This window comes from Triturus cristatus, chromosome 11 (assembly GCF_964204655.1).
Source record: "Triturus cristatus chromosome 11, aTriCri1.1, whole genome shotgun sequence".
Lineage (NCBI taxonomy): Eukaryota > Metazoa > Chordata > Amphibia > Caudata > Salamandridae > Triturus > Triturus cristatus.
In genome coordinates this window covers 421863150-421884819 of record NC_140594.1, presented here as the reverse complement: position 1 = coordinate 421884819, position 21670 = coordinate 421863150, and the positions used below count along the sequence as shown (strand labels likewise).

At 47.1% G+C, this 21670-nt stretch overlaps 1 protein-coding gene across 1 annotated transcript in view; it reads right to left on the bottom strand.

The window, feature by feature from the left end:
• Positions 1-12933: 12933 nt before the first annotated feature.
• The window catches only part of SLC35B1 (solute carrier family 35 member B1), a 48145-nt gene continuing 39408 nt past the window's right edge, over positions 12934-21670 (bottom strand). The window contains exon 2 of the mRNA XM_085636217.1: positions 12934-14206. Coding sequence (XP_085492343.1) covers positions 13135-14206 — 1072 coding nt within the window. The 3' untranslated portion in view covers positions 12934-13134. The remainder of the gene's footprint in view (positions 14207-21670) is intronic.

Below are 21670 nucleotides of genomic sequence, written 5' to 3'. Positions count from 1 at the left end.
CCAGTATTCAGTATCTCTCCCCACAATTTGGTGTAGAACGCAGGAGAGTCCACATTAGGCCCATAACAGTTGACAATAGTGACCGTATCAGTACCCAATCTTCCCCACATCAATACAAATCTACCCTCTTCATCCATACGTTCACCCATCCGCACAAACGGCACCGTTTTTTTAATCAAAATCGCCGTACCTCTGGCATACCCAGAATATGAGGAAAAACTACGCACTGCCGCCCATCTGTTCGCAAAGGTATAGGTAGCCCGAGGGCTAAGATGCGTTTCCTGCAGCAGAGCGATCTGCACCTGATGCTGGTCCAAATAAGCCACCACCCTCCGACATTTTCTCGCATCGTTCAGCCCACGGACATTCCAGGACATAACCGTTAGTCTTGAAATTCGGCTTTGTTCAGACATCCTCAGCCCCTCACCCATAATCTAGATCGCGACCCCCCCCAAGCACATCGTCCGTCAAAGGGAACAGCGACATCACCCATCACCCCGGCTATATCCAGCAATGCAACCTCGGGATCCCCCGCAGTGTCAGCGCTGTGCATCACTAGCTGTGTCCTATTCCATAGCCTACCAACACCATGCCCCTTAATTACACTCCTCTCAGTTTGCGAGCTCCATTCATAAGAACAACCACTACAACCCTTGTGCCCACCCCCCTCCCACTGAAGCAAACCCCAACCTGCCAGCAGTGTACCCTCCCAATCCCTCCCGCACAAATCCCAGTAACTAGGGCTAAAACAACCCTCAACCCCAAGAACGTATGCTAGGGTAATTCCCATCGGGTAACGCATCTAGGTGGCATCACTAATACCCCCCCACGGCAGCCCGCCCGAACCACACCACGTGCAGCCCAGCCCGGCAACCAGGAGGGGTCGTCCGGCGCTATAATCAGAGGCATCCTGATGCATACCGTCAACCTCTGATGATAACCGTAAACCTGTCATCACGATAAGTTCCTGCGTCACAGACGCAGAGGGACCCCACACCACAGGGACCCCGGCGACAATCATCTCTCGCCATACCCCCTACTCCCCCACAGCTAACATACCCACCCCGAGTACGTGACAATGTCTTTCAACAGTAAGGCACAGTCTAAGCTCTGGATCGGTGCCGAGAGCATTACAATGTCTTTCAACGATAAATCGCAATCTAAGCCCTCAATCAGCGCTCCACGCACATCCCTGAGTCTATATGCAGGTATAGTGCTGACCACTCACGATTCCCCAGCGCCCAGCGGCTCCGGACTAGGGGCCAGATCATCATCGGCCCCTGCTCCCCCTCTCCGAGTTCGTTTATGCTGCTTGAGAAACTCCTCCACCTGCTGCGGATTTGTAAAGAATTTCTGTCTCCCTTGGTGCGTGACCCGCAGGCGTGCCGGGTAGAGCAATGCGTAGTCTATTTGCAGGGTGCGCAGTTTAGTCTTGACCGCAAGGAATTTCCTACGTTCCTCCTGAACCAGTGGGGTGAAGTCCGGATACAGCGTGAAGGAATTGCCCTCATAAGACAACGACCTCGTACTTCTTGCCGCTCTTAAGGCCGCATCTCGATCGCGGTAATTGAGCATCCGGGCTATAATCGGCCTAGGCGTCGCCCCCGGCTTCGGCCTGGGTCCCAGGGTCCGATGCGCACGCTCCACTATAAAGTGTGTAGAGAATGTCTCAGCGCCCATCGCCGCCACCAACATCTTCTCGACGTACTCCTCCATTTTGCCCACATTTGTCGTTTCCGGAATTCCTACGATGCGTACGTTGTTACGCCTGCTCCTCGCTTCTAAATCCTCATTTTTAGCTGCGATGACTCGTAAGAGATTATCCATTCTGGATAACTGCGACGAGTGTTGGGTCACCACATCCTCTGAGTCCGATATTCGCTGCTCCGCCTCTTTCAAACGAGCCTCGTGTGCGTCCACCTTGTGCACCACCGCATCCATACGTGACGAGAGCCTGTCCACTTTATCCGCGATTGTCGCAAATCCTTGCCGCACCTCGCATAGCACTGCCTGTAAGTTCGTCGCTGCGTCCTCCGCTCCCCCTGACGCATCAGCCGTCTCATCCGGGTGGCGCGACTTCTCTTCCGGCACTGTCCCTTTCTTACTAGCCGCAAACGTGAGTTTGGGCTGTTTAGCGTCCGTCTTACCCATCGCTTTCCCAGGACACGGTCTCCAGAGCCACCTGCGTGAGCTCCACGACACCCCCGCTCGATCAATCGGGGGTGCTCAGTGCGTCAGTCCAATATCTCAAGCGATTACCATGCACAACCATCCATGTATTCAATAACTGTCGGCCCCAGGCCGCAAATGGGACGCGTTCTCTCCTGCACCAGCTTCCTTCCAATATATCAGGCCACGTGTGTCCCAGCAACGCAACCACACCACCCGGGGGCACCAACTGTGAACTTCAGGCCTGGGGGGTACAGTACGCTGTCTCCGGTAACGCCAATCGCTGCACCGTCCACCCTTCCGCCAAGCTTCGCCCCACCAGGTCCACTGCTCCCCGATTATCACATCCGCGGCGTCAGGAGCACTTCGCGCTGCACCTCTCCCAGTGTCCGGTGGAGGGGGGGGAATGGGATCACCGTCCCTCGTCGCTATCCTGGGCACAGAAACAGTTCTTGCCCCAAGGCCTCTTATCTGACCCTGCCATCAGCCAGATCTCTCCCGGGCGCTCGGGCCCTGCAGTTTCTCCAGGGGAGGGGGAGGGAGGGGGGGGGGGGGGATGCACCCCCGCTCGCTCTCTCTCGTCTCTCCGTACCTCCGATCCACTCCGCTCCCCCTTCCGGGTCACTACGAGCTTGGGGGGTGCCTCCCAGCCTGTCGCCTCCAACCGCGGCCTACCACCGCACTTCCAGCCACGACCTCGCCTGCCAGCGCGATCCGAGGCCTTCGCACTGCGACTTCCGCCATCACATCCGCCGCAACTTTCGGCTCCTCTCACGGCAGGCTCCCGGCAGCTGGAGCCCCCTAGTTCCGTCCATACATTCCTGCCACCTGGCTGGACTTGCGCCTGCAATGACGGCACCCAGGTATGCCCACAAAAGGATACATTTCCGGATTAATGGCGCCGGACTGCGGGAGCCTTACAGGAAGGCGTCCATTCGCAAGCACGCCACCTAGCGTTCCGGCTCTTAGTACCATTCAACATCAAAACATCCAATTACAAAATACTCCAAAAGTGCATAAGTCCACTCTTATAAACGCAAATCTACAAAATATCCACACAAAAGCCAAACAAACCTGACCAACGACATACAATCCAAAGCAAGTGTGCAAACCCTCTACACACATGCACTGGAGCTATGCGTGACCAGCACTCACACTTAAATGCCAAGCTTAGTGATTGTGGCAATGCATGCCTTATACTGACTGACTGTTTCGAGTGGGTGTTTGGGGGTTAGTGTCAGCTTGGGGGAGGTGGAGACACATGATTGGGTGGAATGAAGCATAGAGAACACGTGACAGGAGAGATAGGCTACCAGCACTGGGACAGAACCCTCATATGCTTGTTGGACCTACATGAGAAGAGCGAGAATGTTTGCCCCTGGACTGCGCTCGCTGGTAGTGATGAAACGGACAATAAGACTCTTCTAGAATGTTCTGCAGTGGTCTCAAGACACTGCACAGACCCAGTGTTCACCCGTATGACGTGACGTCAGAAGACGGCTACGCACTTGCTTTTGTAGATGCATTCATACAAGACCAATTGGCTTTTAAGTGGCGAGGCTCCCAGCATCCCATGCGAGTAAGCATGAATAGTACAGTACACTGGTTCACATGGAGACTTCCAGGTAGCCCATGGGTTTGAAAGGAAGGGTGACTGAGACACCCAGAGCAGATGGTCTGGCGCCTCTAACCTCCTCCTACAGGAACCTGCAGCCTTAGGACCTAATCCTGGCTGTCATTCTTGACCAAAGTGCGTGATCATGGGCTTATCTCTTATATCCCTATGCCTCCTCTCTTATCTGTCAAAATGCTAAATGCTTTTCCAAACACTTTGCACCAGTATTGGACGTATATAATTGGGTGACACGGTGACTACATTTACTACCCCATGCTTTACTCTTCAGAGGAAGTACAGGGAATCTTTGGGCACAGAAAGGCCTTCTTATTGTTGCTGATCTTGCTTCTTTCATGGACAAACCGCGCTTGGTTTCCAAGTATTCTCGTCCTGGCACCTTTGACAAACATTGCATTCAGCCATGGAAAATAAATTATTTCAGGCCAGCTGGACAGAGGCTCTTCTGGAAGCCAGATGTTTCAACCCGAGGCGAACTCTGCATGTAAATATTTTCAAACAGTAGTTTGCAGCAAGATGAATCTGAAACATGACAATGTTAATCTCTCCAGCAGGGCATCCAACTCCTGTGTTTTTGAGCTGCTAACTAAGGTAGCTCAGTGACCTGAGCGCCGGCTGCAGAGATCAGTGTTTAACATGAAGGTCTGTGTTTGCAGTCAACTTTTCACCTTCCCAGGGTTGATAAACGTGTGCCAATGAATTACATACCAAGGCCTTTTATTTAAAGTGTCAAAAGACAAATCAGTTTGGGATGTGTTATGCAAATGTCCAATATTTCCTCTTCTTATTCGTATTCCTCCTTTTCTTCCCTTTCCTATTTGCCGCTTCTTTGTTTCTTTTTTATTTATTTTTTACATGAAACACCCACTTTGTTTCTGACTAAAATCTCGTACACCCAAACAAAACCATGACTCCTTTATTTGAAGTGGTTGCATTGCATCATCGGGACCAGGAGTAGTCTAAAAAGCATGCACAGGCCAGGCTCTAGCATTTCATCTGCCCCATTCAAGAAATGAGAATTTGAGAATGGAAGCCAAGTTACTAAAAAGCAAAGGATAGTGTGTCAAAAGTTGATTTAATGATTTGAGTTAATGATCTGATTTACTGATTTAACTATTATGTTTTGTAAGGATTGTTGTATTATTTCTGTTTGTGATATGTATGAACGACTTATAGATTGGATGGTCTTTATGAATGAATATACCTATTTTGTTTATTGGAATTACAGGTTATCTAATGTATGTATTTGCCATTTTTCTATTTTCTTTTTCAATAAAAATGATTTGAAATAAAAAAAAAACAAGCAGCAAGGAAAGCGATCGCTTTCACTTTCGCGATCGCTTCAAAAAGGAAGAAGCCCGCGAGTGGTGCGCGCGCGCGCACCACAGCGAGCCATATGGTTTCAATTATCGCGCCAGTGTCTGGGCACGATAATTGAAACCATATGGCAGGAATGCGCGTAATAGACACCAATAGGCCATGGGCGGAGCAATGCGCCCGCCTTTGGCCTATTGTGTGCTATCTTTAAAAAAAACACACAGGCAAAGGCCAATAGCAGGCCACAAAAGTAAAAACACACGCACAAGCGTGTACAATTCCAGGGTCCGTTTCGGAACCCCGGACTAAAGGACTCTCGCTGCGCGAGCACTGCTGCGCACTGCATCGCTAGTCGCGAGACCTAAAAAGGTGACCATGTTGTTCCTGCTTACATTTCACATTCTTTACTTAATCTTGCATTCCCTACGAGTGTTTTCTTTTTTGGTCTCGCGAGCCAAAGGCCCGAAGAGACATTTTATATGTGGGTTTTTCAAAGTGTTACCCAGTCTTTTGGCTGGCCTAAACCTTGAGTGCACGAGATCACATGCACGTGCACAGCTGCTCCTCTGCTCATTGCATTCCCCCCTCCCTTCTCACCCAGCCCTTTGATGCTCTGCTCGATTACTTTCCCTTTCGCCGCTTTGACCCTTGCATTCCCCCCTCCCTTCTCACCCAGCCCTTTGATGCTCTGCTCGCATCTCCCTCCTCCCTGGGCGTGAAGGGAGACAGAGCCATCCTGCTTGATTGCCGTGTCTGCGATCACTTTAATGAAATGCAGCGCTCGCTCCCCTGCTTTCACTAGGCCCGTTTGGCTTCCTTGCGTGTAGATTTTACAGTGTACACCTACATAACTCGCATTTTGTTTTTTATTTATCTTTCTTTATGTTAAGGCTTTGTGTTTTGCTTATTGGTGTATTCTTCTGCTGTTCTCAAAATATAGCGCAAACTCGACTTAAAGGTATTGGAGGGCTTTACATGAGCCTCAGTTCACATGCATTGTGAGCTTAAGTGATTTGCCCAGGATCACAGGCTCTTGAACCAACACCAAGACTGGAACCTCACAGCCCTTTGATGCTCTGCTCCATTGCTTTTAGATAGGCGCTTCGCCACCTCGTTAGGGATAACAAGCGCTATAAAAATCCAATTACAATAATATTTTGAAAGGATGCATGCTGGCAGACTTCAACAGATGAAGCACACCGCAGGGAAGGAGAGCATATTTAAGTCAAGGTTGTTTTCTGGAATAATGCAAAACATCTTAAATATTTTGCGAGGGGGGCAAACATATGTGCGGATACATGTAGAACAGTGTACACCTACATAACTCACATTTTGGTTTTTATTTATCTTGCTTTATGTTAAGGCTTTGTGTTTTGCTTATTGGTGTATTCTTCTGCTGTTCTCAAAATATAGTGCAAACTCGACTTAAAGGTATTGGAGCGCTTTACATGAGCCTCAGTTCACATGCATTGTGAGATTAAGTGATTTGCCCAGGATCACAGGCTCTTGAACCAACGCCAAGACTGGAACCTCCCAGCCCTTTGATGCTCTGCTCCATTGCTTTCAGATAGGCGCTTCGCCTCCTCGTTAGGGATAACAAGCGCTATAAAAATCCAATTACAATAATATTTTGAAAGGATGCATGCTGACAGACTTCAACAGATGAAGCACACCGCAGGGAAGGAGAGCATATTTAAGTCAAGGTTGTTTTCTGGAATAATGCAAAACATCTTAAATATTTTGCGAGGGGGGCAAACATACGTGCGGATACATGTAGAACAGTGTACACCTACATAACTCGCATTTTGTTTTTTATTTATCTTTCTTTATGTTAAGGCTTTGTGTTTTGCTTATTGGTGTATTCTTCTGCTGTTCTCAAAATATAGCGCAAACTCGACTTAAAGGTATTGGAGCGCTTTACGTGAGCCTCAGTTCACATGCATTGTGAGATTAAGTGATTTGCCCAGGATCACAGGCTCTTGAACCAACGCCAAGACTGGAACCTGCTTTCCCAGTTCCATAGTCGCAAAGCAGCCTGGACCGTAATACTACATCCTGGGTAGAGGATGGGAAGGAGGGGGAGAGACAGAAGCCACACGAAAGCTCGGCTCGCTATGAGCTCGAGGTTCCAACAGCACCTCGAGCTGAGCCAGGCTCGAGCTTTCAGTGACTTGCCCGCCTCGAGTTGCTAAGCACCGGTGCCCAGAGGTGTGGCTCCCTCACCAAAGCACAAGTCTGTCTTTTTCTAACACCCTTTGGGTAGGGGCCAGTAGGGCATTTCTCTTGCTCGCGTGAATATCACTCTTGCTACTGATTTCTGATCTGGTGGCCAGTGAGTGAATACGTTGTACAGAGCGCTTTTGGATGTGAGTCTTCTAGAATAACTGCTGATTTAGACCCCACTTCTTGTTTGTTTATGGAGCAGAGAGGGTGGGAGGACCTTAGTTTGGCAGCAGAAGTACAACACTAGAGCATGTTCACAAAAGTGGGCTAGTAGTGTCCTATTCATGAAAGTGAATTAAATGGGTTGACTTATTAACCAGGGCTAGTTTGCATAGCGTTCTATTAGATAAAGTGTAGCATAATCGTAAAAAAACACGCCGATTTCTGAAAATCCCTTTTCTACACCCTGCAACAACTTCCTACAAACGCCCACTCCGTTATGGATACTCTGCATCCACTCTACACCACCACTACTTGCACTGCATTTGTAAGGCATTTATTAACCAAGTCTCGCTGTTTGGAAGAAGGCCTCCTTGAGGCAGACTGAGATGCAAGATTGTGGCGCCCTAACTCCAGCCTGAAACTGGTCTGTTGCTTATTAGGTCTGGCTGAGACAGTGAAAGCTGTCTCTTTGACACATTTTGTAAGTGGATTTTTGAAAGCGCTTCCCCTGGCATAGAGCTACAGTGCACGAGGCGTGCACGCGCGCAAAGCAGCCATATGGCTTTACGTCGCTCTCCCTGCCTCTTTGACCCTTGCATTCCCCCCTCCCTTCTCACCCAGCCCTTTGATGTTTGGATAAAATAATGATTAAGCTACTTTGCAGGCACTGATGTTAAGCACAACGCTATGTTACACTGCGGTTACTTCACGGATTGGAGACAACTTTATCTAATGGGCTAATGCTTTCGGTGAGAATATTAAGGAAGAGTGACCACGGAACTGTTCATTGCCTACATCAGATTTGGGTGCATCTGACTAAAGCAGGTGAGGTTACTTTAATATGGGGGCTGGGTTATGTTACATTTGCAAGCCACTTAAGAGTCCACTCTCTGACCCAGACAGTTCCTCTCGCCATCCTTCTGTAGTATTCTGTGCTGAAAGATAACATTTCACAAGTCTGAAAATGCTCTTTTGAAGCAAGATTTTAACAGGTATCTCCTATGATATAATCAATATTCATCAATCATTTACAAAGCTCAATACACAGCTACTAAACAAGCTGTAACTACTTGTTAGGATTTGATTCGTGCGGAACAGACTACAAAAAAAATATGTATTATTCTTTTGGGAAAGAAAGAGCGCCATTTGGATTATACGGCCATAAACCAAATTGTCTGTCCATGCTGAAATCAAATGAGCCTTAATTATCCAACTCAAAGATGTCCTTTTATCAACTTCGTTTGGGTTGACAGTCAGCATTTAAACTTACGAACTACAGGTTGTACACAGATCTCCGCCATTGATGTTCAGCTCACTGACCCCCGCTATATTAACAACTTCTTGTTCAAAGCAGAAACACTATGAATAACATTCATTGGTTGCATCTGGTGAGAAACAAACAATCCTCTGCAACAGTGCAGGGTGAGAAAATAAAGTTGACCTCACAAAGTATGCATTACCTTCACATACCTTGAAAAAAAAACACTAATAAGCGCCGACAAACTTTACATAAACGGCACCTTAATTTCATTTATTCATTAAAACAAATTCCACAACTAAAAAACTAGCATCAGCTACCTAGCAACACCTTCTTAAAGCTTGAAGAGGTAGGTTGTTTATATCATCGGGGGTGAGGGGGGTCCACATATATGAAAAGATATTACCTGCTGTCACATGCAAACCTATTAAGCTGCAGCAATCTGAAAACTGTGGCAGCAATTTTACTAATTTAGATCCACCGATTGAGAGGCCTCCATACCCAGAGTGAATGACAAAAGGTGACTATCGCAAGGATACATTACTCTTGCATAAAAGCTGTAACCGTATAAAATACACTAAAAGTATATGGGATAACTTATTCCTAAGAATGACTATGAAACGATCAGAGAAGCGAAAACCCCTCTGCAACTCTTCAAACACTTAAATAACTTAAGGCCAGAGCTGCCATCACAGTACCACAAGCACCAAAAACATGTCACGGGCAAGGTAAGCAAAAAACAGTCTTTGCACAAAAAATAAGCACTCCAACAATGCCTTGACACTGTGCGAAAGCTCTACTCACCTTGAATTCTAGTCAGATCACTATGTATTTTCAGACGCTGTTCCTTTAGCTATATCAAAATACACCTGCAGCAAGAACAGCTCCAGCATACTCTGTTTATAAGCACACTGAACCCGTATTTTGTAAAAAGTTCTTGCACGCCCTCAAACCATTGCACAGAAAAATATCAGCACAACAGCGGGAGAGGAAAAGGAGCCTCCTTAGTTTCAGCCTGCTGAAAAAACACGAGTGAGAGAAAGGAGTCACCACAAGCCAGCTAAGAGAGAGACTACGCTTAATAGCCTGAACTGATCAATGTTGATCTTGGTCAAAAGGCATTGGCTGCCTGGGAAATGGAGGAAAATCCAAACAACTTATAGTCAAAATACCTAATTTACCTAGGAGGAACAGAGATAAAGAGATGAGAATACATCCTAATGGGCTCTGCAACAGGATACAGAAGTCGGTCCCTCCTCACCCTCCACCTCCGTCTCTCCTCACCCCCACCTCCGTCTCTCCTCACCCTCCACGTGTCTCTCCTCACCCTCCACACGTGTCTCTCCTCACCCTCCACACGTGTCTCTCCTCACCCTCCACACGTGTCTCTCCTCACCCTCCACACGTGTCTCTCCTCACCCTCCACACGTGTCTCTGCTCACCCTCCACACGTGTCTCTGCTCACCCTCCACACGTGTCTCTCCTCACCCTCCACACGTCTCTCCTCACCCTCCACACGTCTCTCCTCACCCTCCACACGTCTCTCCTCACCCTCCACATGTCTCTCCTCACCCTCCACACGTCTCTCTCCTCACCCTCCGTCTCTCTCCTCACCCTCCGTGTCTCTCCTCACCCTCCACGTGTCTCTCCTCACCCTCCACGTGTCTCTCCTCACCCTCCACGTGTCTCTTCTCACCCTCCACGTGTCTCTTCTCACCCTCCACGTGTCTCTCCTCACCCTCCACGTGTCTCTCCTCACCCTCCACACGGGTCTCTCCTCACCCTCCACACGGGTCTCTCCTCACCCTTCACACGTGTCTCTCCTCACCCTTCACACGTGTCTCTCCTCACCCTTCACACGTGTCTCTCTTCACCCTCCACACGTGTCTCTCTTCACCCTCCACACGTGTCTCTCCTCACCCTCCACACGTGTCTCTCCTCACCCTCCACACGTGTCTCTCCTCACCCTCCACACGTGTCTCTCCTCACCCTTCACACGTGTCTCTCCTCACCCTTCACACGTGTCTCCTCCTCACCCTCCACACGTGTCTCTCCTCACCCTCCACACGTGTCTCTCCTCACCCTCCACACGTCTCTCTCCTCACCCTACACGTGTCTCTCCTCACCCTACACGTGTCCCTCCTCACCCTCCACGTGTCTCTCCTCACCCTCCATGTGTCTCTCCTCACCCTCCACGTGTCTCTCCTCACCCTCCACGTGTCTCTCCTCACCCTCCACGTGTCTCTGCTGAATGCCACACACTGCTGAATGCCGCACACTGCTGCATGCCGCACACTGCTGCATGCCGCACACTGCTGCATGCCGCACACTGCTGCACGCCGCACACTGCTACACGAAACATTGCTGCACGACACACACTGCTGCACGGCACACACTGATGCAACCGGCACACTGCTGCATGCCACACACTGCTGCACACTGCTGCATTACTCACTGCTGCATGCTGCACGACACTGCTGCACGCAGCACACTGCTGCACGCCGCTGCACGCCACAGTGCTGCATGCCTCACACTGCTACACGAAACACTGCTACACGAAACACTGCTGCACGCCGCACACTGCTGCACGCTGCTGCACGTCACAGTGCTGCATGCCTCACACTGCTACACGAAACACTGCTGCACGCCGCACACTGCTGCACGCCGCACACTGCTGCACTCCACACACTGCTTTTATGCGAGTTTATGCTACTGACATTGTAAATGACAATGCCTTTTATTTGTTTTAAAACCAAAACATATAAAATAAAAGGCATTGTAATTTTACAATGCCAATAGCTCAAACTCTTAGAAATGCGAGACCTATTGCATTGCAAATGCTTGTTCTAGGATGTTGTTAATTTTTTTTTAGGCAGCATATTGCTCGTCTAGTGCGTAATTTGAATTGAGTCACATCCATGTGTTTATAGCGGGTCAGTGCAGTGCGAGTTTCTCTCAGTAATAATAATAATAATAGTCATAAAATCGGTTTATAAAGCGCTCGAATGCCGTGGCGTCTTGGCGCTGAGGAGTGTAAAATGAGGTTGCTCTACTAGTCGTACTACTTATTAATGAGGGAACAGCCATGTTTTAAGTGATTTCCTAAAAAGCTGTCTGTTTGGCTGCAACCTCAGGGCAATAGGCATTTTGTTCCACAAGGAGGCTGCACCGTGAGATAGACTCCTACCTTCCCATCGCGCTCTACCTATTTTAGAAATTTGTACCAGCCCTGCATTGGTGGATCTTAGATTTCTCGGGGGGGCATACCAGGCAAACAGCTTTTGTATGTCTCCAGCTCCCCCTCCGTAGAGTGCCTTATGGGTCAGGCAGAGGGCCTTAACTGGGGCAGTATGGTGTTCAGTGGGGGAGAGGATGTGGCACTATGGTCAGAGCTGCTGAATGTGGAACTGGGGAACCAGGTTCAGCCTTCATGAGCAGTCCACCAGACCACTCCCCCTGAGGGAGCACATTCCCATGCTAGACCTTAGAAGGCCCTGCTAGACCTTAGAAGCCTTGGTGTCTGAGCACCAGCAGGTGGACCCCAGCGGTGGCAAGTGTGGTTTAACCTAAGTCATGATAACTCCAGTGATTAATGTTCTTAGTAGGGAGAGATGGTGTTTTGTCTAGTGGACGTTTTGACTTGTGGAAAGGAAGTGCAGAGGGTTAATGTGCCAGCTGCTAAGAACATGTATCGTGCAGATCACAAAGTGTACAGAATGTGAATAGGTCAGTTGGTCACTGCTTTTGTCAGAGAGACCCTATTGTTACTTACAGTTAATAAGTTAAAATCCTAACATAAAATAGTGAGCTATTAACTGTCATGTAAGAGCTGCATGCAAACTGCAAGGTATAAATTAGAGCGTTATGGTTTTTTCCCCAGTCTTTGATTATCCTAATGTTGCAAAACAGGGTTATTATGGGTAGAAATCAATTCTGATTATTAAAGAGAACCTCCAACCATGGTATTAAGTTTTAAATTCTGAGTTTGTGTTTCTCCAGATAAATCACTATTAAACTATGCTGCCTAGTAGTATGGTTGTCATGTGACTACTACACCTTGTAGTCCTTTGTCTTATGTAACATTTCCTATACTCTTTTTTTATTTTATTTTTTTATTTTTTTTACAGTGTCCATCACTTTAATACATCACAGAAGACCACGGACACCTGAACACTTTTCCAGCTAGGATCACTGCCACAGCTCTGCTTACATATTTATAAAATTATTTTCCATCCGCCTATAAAATAAAGTCATTGTAAAATGATTTTTCCAATAAAAAGAAAAATTTAATCGCAAACTGCAGAGTCACGTGGGCCCCTGCGACGCGAGGTGAGAATAAGGTATGAACAGTCCTTTCTGTCCATCAATGGTCCTAATGAGAAGACTTCTTGGGCCCTTTTCCAAATCTGGCATCCAATCCGAGACCAAGGAACACTAAGGTCGTGCCCACCCACTGCAATTGGGAGATTGGGTTTGCAAAGAGGAGCACAGATGCCAGAATGGTGAAGAACTTCCGGGTTGTTGTGATGATGGAACAAGTCAAAGGCCCATAGTACACAACCGTCATGAAGATGAATGTCTGGCCCAAGGCACTGGTCAGACCGAAAAGCAGGATATTGTAGAGAATGCTAGGATAGCGTTCAGCAAAGCTCAGAAACCCCCACAACTCCCCGGTGAAGAGAATACCTGCTCCCAGCATCAGAGTAGACCAGACATTAATATTCAGCATCATTTGGTTGGATCCGGTTTGAAAATGCGCCCGCATATAATCTTGCGACACCCCTGTCAAACCGTCCAGGGTGAGTGAAAGCAGCAGGAGGAGCTCCCCATAGCCAAAGACATGGTTGTCCTCAGTGTTCCCATTTTTTGGTCTATACATGAAGAGTGCCACACCAGAGACTATCAAAAGCACGCACAAATACTTAGCCAACGGGTACCGCTTCTTCAAAAGAGTAACTCCCAGCAGCATCACTGGAATTGGTTTACAGGACTTCCCCAGAACCTGTGTCGGGTAGTTAACAAACTGAAGTGCGGAGTTGCTGGAGACCATGGCTCCCAGATACGTGAGTGAGCAAACAGCATACAACCAGTTCTGGGTACGATCCACTCGGCCCTTCTCAAAAAATTGGATTAACAGTCTGGCAAAGAAAGCATTGATCATGCACTGGATGAAGACCAAAGACAATGCATAGGTGAACTTCTCCTGCTTCTCCCCTTCGCCATATTTGCCCCGGGTTATTGTCTCCTGCAGGATGCCGTAGTAGAAGTAGCAGGTGAAAACCCCAAAAAAGCAGAGGATAAGACGGAGCCGCGAACCCACAGCCGCCTCCATTGATCCGACTTCAGGAGCCTCCAACTGCTGACGCTCCGGATCACTCATTAGAACGGCCTGCGCGCGAGCCGAGCAAGGACCCAGACCCAAGAGAGGGTTGTCTGAGGGGCGCCTGCTGGGAAACACAGAAGAAATGGGTTAATTCATTGAGGAGCGGGAAAGGAACGAGGAAATGATCAACCGTTTTCATATACAGTTATTTACACACGTTATGATTGATTGTCTCTGTGTATTATGTGTGATGTAAAGTGCTCTGACACCCTACACTGGTATTAGTGGTGCTGTACATTTTCTGATACTTAATTTTTTTGACATTTTTACACATGCTAAAATTCTCTGCAAAGAATTTTCCTTATTGGTACTAGTGTAGGGTGACCAGATTCTCAAAACAAAAAAAAAACGGGGACAGGTCATAGACATAGAAGTAGGACTACGGTTTGCAGTAACAATCGACATAAAAGTAGGACTATTTGACAGCTGTCATAGACATAGAAAAGGGACTACAATTACAGACCGAGAAGAAGTATTACAGACAACAAATCTGTGGTCTTTTATTGGCAACCCTCTCCTTCACACAGCAGCATTAGTACTTTTTATTACATTTACACTTTTAAGGACTATAGCATATATTTGCCAAAAATCAATAAAACATCACAGGCTAGCAAACGCCAGATTTACTAGCTTTATCAATGCTCGTTTCTATAGCTGCACGTCAGTACCACATAAAGTACAACTCACCAATATTGCCTAGTTGCTCATGACAGAAAAGCATGGGAGGTAAACTGCGGAATGCTAAATTGCCAAATGGCAGCCATGGACCAATGTACAAAAAAAACCTTCTCTCCAGGTATTACTGCCTTAGGGTCTTAAGGGTCGCAAAGGCTGGCCGACCACACAGTCCTCCCACATTTGCGTGGTCACTGCTGGGATGTCATGTTACCTTACTGGGGTATGTATAGTGCACTCTAGCCATTGGTATCATCTCATAGTGCAATAGTGTGAAGACCTGAGCAAAAAGCTCGAGCAGTGCTGCTCGCCTCTCCCACAGGCATTAACCCTGCTCCTTTAAGTCCTTTCCAGCTAAACAGTTTGCCGTGATCTGAAAGGTCAGTCAAAAGTTCAAGTCAGAGCTTTGATATGGAGAACACAGAGCATGCATCAATTGGTTATGAATAAAACATGCAATGAGCAATGCATTAATCCTTGCACGGTATGCATAAGGGCTGCTGAAAAGTTTTTATGGCTATGAATACAAGCTACAGGATGAAGAAATATTGTTTTATCCAAAGTAGAAACTTTGGCTGGCACAATAACGTAGGTGGCGCTGCGTGTAAAATGTCTCTCTTCAAAGGATTTCCCTTCTTGCTACAGCGCTCACCTAAGTGACGACACATGCCGTAAACAGTGCAAAGAGAGCATGGGGGCGCATGCTCAACCGGAACAATGAAAAACAGGGACATTTCTGTGTTTAACGGGGACACTGTTTGAAAACAGGGACATATGAGTCACTTGGAGAAAAGTGTTGGGACACGGGGACACTTCTCCAAAAACGGGGACCGTCCTGGGAAAACGGGGACGTCTGGTCACCCTATACTAGTGGAACATACAACTGCAGCAGTGGGAAAGGTGACCAGTCAACCTTTGCAAAGGGACCTCCACTTCACAGCAGCACAAGTCAAATTTTTTAGTAACTTTTGATCCGTTTGAGCTATAAACAACTTAGTTAAAATCGTCAGATTATGCAGCAGATGATGTATTATGTGGCAAATATGGCAGAGACAAAATTATGTGGAAAACATTTTTAAACTAGGATATTTAGCCATTCATGTTTGAACTGCTCTTGTGGAAAAAGGGAGGAGAAGTGCTGATGACAGAAACTCCATGGCTGGCAGACAAATGGCTTGCGATTCCATTTTTAAGGATATTTGGGACATTCTGTGATTGGAAACGTATCCCACTTTGTGAATGTATTTTAATGTCAATAAATCATATTAAACCTTAAATAAACATATGTATCCATTGGTTAAATTAAATAACGTAATAAGCTGTAACTGGTTAGTGAAATGGGAAACAAATACTAAAAATTGGGATATTTTGCTCTTTCTGCCACACCTCTGACTCCGCCCACTGACCCAATCCACGGGTTATTCCCGCCCACAGTTCCCCTACTTTTTTCCCCCCCACTTCGACCACTGCCTACAAGTATCCTGAGGTGGAAAAGAGAAATCTGAAACTCAGCAGTTTTACATGAGATGGAATAGCTATGTTTAGGCCCCTCAACGTCATCCAAATTGACAATTGGAGGAGGCAGGAATCCAGTGGACACTAGTTGCTCAGAAATCCCAGAAACATGCTAACAAGTCAAAGCGACGAGCAAGCAAATAAACTACTATGTTAAAATTTGGGGGTGAGAAAAAATAAATTAGAAAAAAAACATGAAGCCTAATGGCACATCAATGAACATTCAGTTTTATAGCAACTGAGCTGCACTGATAACTTGTCTACTTAATGCTTAATGGTGTGTTTTCCATTTATAAGCGTTCTAGACAGTTAGTTACTGTTATTTAATGTTGATATCGTGAGGATGAAAGGCAAAGTTGACCTTGCCTGAATTCGAACGTGTACCCGCAGATCACATGTAGGCCAGGAGCAGCAGTTTAACTCATTGACCAATCTTGGTATTAAAATTAGCAACAAATTGTCAGCTGGTTGCTAGCTATCCCTCGGGGGAGGTAACTGGTGTCAGAAAAGCATTTTAAGGAGAAGAGATGATATGCCCAGAATCACCGAAAGTTCAGGTGAAGCCGGGATACAAAAACCGATGTGTATACTCCAAGACAGTCCATTCCGTGGTTTGGAAATTCTACCATGCCTTTCTCATAAGGTCCTCCCGTACTTTATACACCTGCTGATGTTTTTATTATGCGTATTTTTCTTTGAACTTGTTTTACTTCTGAAGTGCTCTAACACCAAGGAATAGTGTTGGTATTATATAAACATTTAAAAATATTAGACTGAATACTTGTATTATTTTCCTAAGCCTTTCACATCCCCCACTTAAATATCCTAACATCAACTCTCACACAAGAGTGCCTTATACACCCAATGTGATTAACTTCAAAAGTGATGGAAAGGCTGCATAAAATATATAAATACATAATAAAGAAAAATGCTGCAATTCTGAATTTATAAACGTATCATTGTCAAATGTTATAGTAACAAGAGAGTTATTATTTAATGATTAAACACGTGGTTTTAATAAGTGTGTGCTGTTGCGTTGTAGGAAGATGGAGTATTATGTGGTGATGCTGGTTAGGCTTCACCATGCAATACAGTCGCAAACCCCAAAGATGGTCCTTAGATTTACACAAATAAATCCTTAGCTCAGGCTGGTAGTGTGGCAAAGAGCAGTAATGCTTTATTAGAGGAACATGTGTTAAGCATTTCAGAGTACCAACATGGACCATAAGTAATTGACACGATTCGAGAGAAATCCAACACCAATTTATAAAAACAGAGTATATTTTGTGTCTTAATTTAGACACCAAATCGAACTAAATAGTATACATATACCTGTAGTAAATAGTTTTATAAGCAAATAAAATCTATGCAAAATAATATGGTGAAAATTTAACATTGGGGTCAATGGGAAAAACCACTAGTGACAATCGGCCACTAGCAGGCCGAGTTGGGTGGTACCCTTGCAGGATAAAGATGATGCAGGTCCCAGGACCAGGCCAAGACAGTCAGTTAAATTTTACCTGTCCTGTGGAGCCTGGGTGCAGAGTTCTCCTGGCTGTCCCTAATGCTGAACAGTGGGAGAGGTGCTTTTACTGCTTACATGGTGCTGCATGGGAACAAGATGCAAACACCAAAAAACTGTTTGCTGATGTCGATCGAAAGTTGTATGGAGTTCACTTTAAGTGCACCATCTAGTGAAGGGGTCGGTTGCCTGACTGGCGACCAATATGCCTTGGCAGCGGTAATCCTTGAAAAATTTACTTCAACGTCTGGTGCTCACGGGGAACACAGTAACTGCCTGTAACTTTGTGGAAGGTAGGATTACAGTTGTCACAATGCACTAGATCATCTGGATTTGGACGATCCCACAGAGGGCCTGATGGCTAGCGATTTTTCGGATGTAGAGCGTTGTTTGACCTGCAGTTTGCAGGGGACCAGTGCCACTAGTCAAGGGGAATCCGAGGGTGCTTCGGGCTTCCACAGGGGTCCCTCTGTCTGGGGGAATTGAGAGATAACCTAGGACGAGTCTGGCAGTTCCAGGAGCTTTGCCAAAGGGCAGAGTATCCCTCTTTTGCTTTGTGCAAGTCCTGTTGTCGCAGACACAGGTTTCTTCTTCTGTCCTCTTCGATGCAAGTTGCTCAGAACTGAGGTTCTGGTGCCAGGTGCCCCTAGATTTAGGGGTGTGAGTGCAAGTGGCTAATGGGCTGCTTGCCCCAGTGGCTAATCTGCCCCTGAGGTGACCACATACGGGCTGTAGGTCACCTTTTCTACCCAGAACCCTCTATTCAGCCACTTCTAGAAATGGTAGAACACTTTTTCCAGTGTACAGACCGGCTGCCCACACTGTAGGTGTGGCTAGCCTTCTGTGGATGTACACCTCTTTGCATACCTTATTTCTGGTGGCTTTCCCAGGTACACATGTGCCTGGGCCAGGGGGAGGGCTGTTTCCTCCACAGGAAGTCAGCCCTGATGCATATAAGACGGTATAGCCTTTGAAGCTCACCGCCTTGATGTGCCACGTCACAAGCCTTCCTGGGAGGGAGGAGGTGTGACCTCTTTCCTGCCCAGGCCTCTGTTCCTGACTCCTGGGAGTGATCACACTACCTGGCAGGAGGACAGAATCCTGTCTTGGCGTCAGAAAGCATAGGCTGCCAGCCAGAGCACAGAAAAGCTGGGACAACCATGTGGACAACCTCTGAAGTAGCCATCTGGGTGCATGCCACATGACCCTCAACATGAGATTTGTGTCAGGGGTGAGAAGGCACGTTGGCACCAAATACAACATATTTAGGCAGTATCATAATGCAGCTGCCAACCGCAGGTTTGCCCGGGTGCCAGCCGATGCTATCCTATTGACCGTCTATCACTTATAGTGTCCTTTAATGGTAAAGGGCACTTTTGGGACATATCAGCTTGCATTTACGTGTCTACACCACTACTATACTTCTCCCTGCCACCTTGGCTTTAGAAGACCTACCTAGGGGTGACTGATATATATTAAAGGCAGTACATTGGCTCTACCACACATGATGAGGGCAGGGTCAAGTTTGAGCAGTTTGCACTGCTCCTGCAGTCTGCAATAGCACACCTGCTGTCGGTAATTTACTTGCGTCACACTGGGTGACACAAACAGTTCTGCAGGCCCTCAGAACCATTTTACCACCCATGCCCTGGGTACCCCTGGTACCATATATTAGGGATTTATAAGGGGGTAAAGTCCTTGTCAATTGGGGTTGCCAATTTACACATCACAGTTTTAGGGAGAGAGCACTGGGGTCTGGGAAGCTGACTCCAGTACACTATTAGGGTTATAACCATTAGCATTGGAGCAAAAAGAGGGGGTTGCGGGTGTGTGACCATAGAAAAAGGGCATTTTCCTAAATGCATGCTTTGCATTTTTGGCACGTTGCGATTTTTACACAAAGTATAGCACCCAGAAGGATGACAGGCTGAGTTGAGCCCTCCCATGATTTGCGCCTATGTTATGCAAATTGCACACGTATATCACAATGTTTTGCAATTTCAAAGGGCTGTGATTAACAGTCCAATTTTTACTGATTGTATTCCCCCCTGAAGGATGAAAGGCTAACTTAGCCCCATCCCCCCAAGTTGCACACATATGTCATCCGCAGCTGTTTAACTCACTGAGTTCTCTCGCCGGCTAGGAGACTGCTTGCAGGTGTGGAGCTCCACCTGCCTTTCAGAAGCACCAACTTGTTGAACAATTTATTGGTCACCTTGCAGTGTTGCAGCACAACAGCTTGGGTAGAGCCATTGAGAATATCCGGGGGTGAGCAAAGGCCACAGCCTGTCTCACCCGGGTGACTTTTGGCAATTGGCACATACCACTGGGATAGTCCGTGAGACAATTTTAGAGTAGTGTTCAGGATAAATGTATATATAGGCGGGGGTTGACTAGTTATGCAGCATTCTCGTGGACTCCATTTTGTGGGTGGAGAGCAGCGCAAACTTCAGTTAGGCATATCTTGTAGTTATTATTTAGGGCAAATTTGTGGGGCCGAACTCAACTGTGTAAAGCTATGGCAAGCGACCTGGCATGTGAGGTTGCCATAAGACCTTACGCATGCTCTGTGCTGCTGGTAGGCCTGGGGTCTTGGAACAAGCATGGGTGGGCATAACTTGGCCCAGGAAGGAAGCGGCTGGTAGAGTGGCTGCCCTCTGCTTGCTCGCCACCAATGAACATGGACCAGTCAAGTGGGCTGCGGCATGCTCACAGTGCTGAGGAAGTGGGCGGCATGGGGGAAACACAGGAGAAGAAAGGTTAAAGCTTAACGGAGGCTCAGAGGGTAGTCAGCTCATTGTGGAGGTGGAGGAAGAAGGAGGAGATCTAATGATAGCGGCTGTGCCTTCAGGACTGGGAAGTGGAGCTTGGTCGCCAATAATACCGATACAAGCAGCGAGGTGGGAAGGGCTGAGAGCAGGCCATTTGTTGAGGGAGGTGGTACTGGTATTGTCCAAGCCGTCGGAAGAGCGCGGTAACACCCACTAGTCACCAAGGGGTGACCAAGTCAATTCTAGCCAGGCTACAGATTAGCAGTGATGTCAAGGTACAAGGAATGGTGAGGGTTGTAGTCTCTTTGGATGCTAGCTCACCAGTTGCAGATTGATTGTGTTGTTTGCTAGGCACTGGAAGAGTCAGGGAAATAGGAAGAAAGGGCAAATGATTTACAAGCACCCATAATTATTCCAATTGAGGTGGGCCACAGCATGGGCATCTTGGAAGTTTACCAGTATTTCCTTTATAATTTGGCTGTACAGGGTCCAGTGTGCACGCACAAGCCACAGGAAGAGGTTTGAGTAGGTCTCAGGTGATGGGGCGACAGTAAAATGGGTATTAATTCTGGAAGAATAGGCTAAGTGGGTATCACAGTGAGCTATAGGGGTTTGTGGGACTCACACAATTGAAGACTCTTTGGGTTGGAGCAATCTTGGGAGAATGCAAATGCTGACATCAGCTAAGATAGAGGCCTGCTGGAAGAAGTTGTCAGTGGAGCACGGTATGGCTCCTGGACGTTGGCCTGAAGACATGGCAAAGTCCTGTGCAGGCGAAAGGAACACCCCCAGAGGAGTAGGACAAAGGCAGAGAAGCAGGTCGAAGAGAAGAGCAGCTGTTGGAGGTCACATGACAAAGCTGCCTAAAGGTACCGGATAATGGTGGTCGGTTTGGAACATGAAAAAAAGAGTCAATCTGCTGTTGAGACAAAATCAGTGGGTGTTGGAGACAGAAAGATACAAGACGGGGTGCAAGGAACAAGACACTGGGAACAAGACACTGGGACAATGTAGTGTGACAATAAAAAGAAGGGGGTAAAGA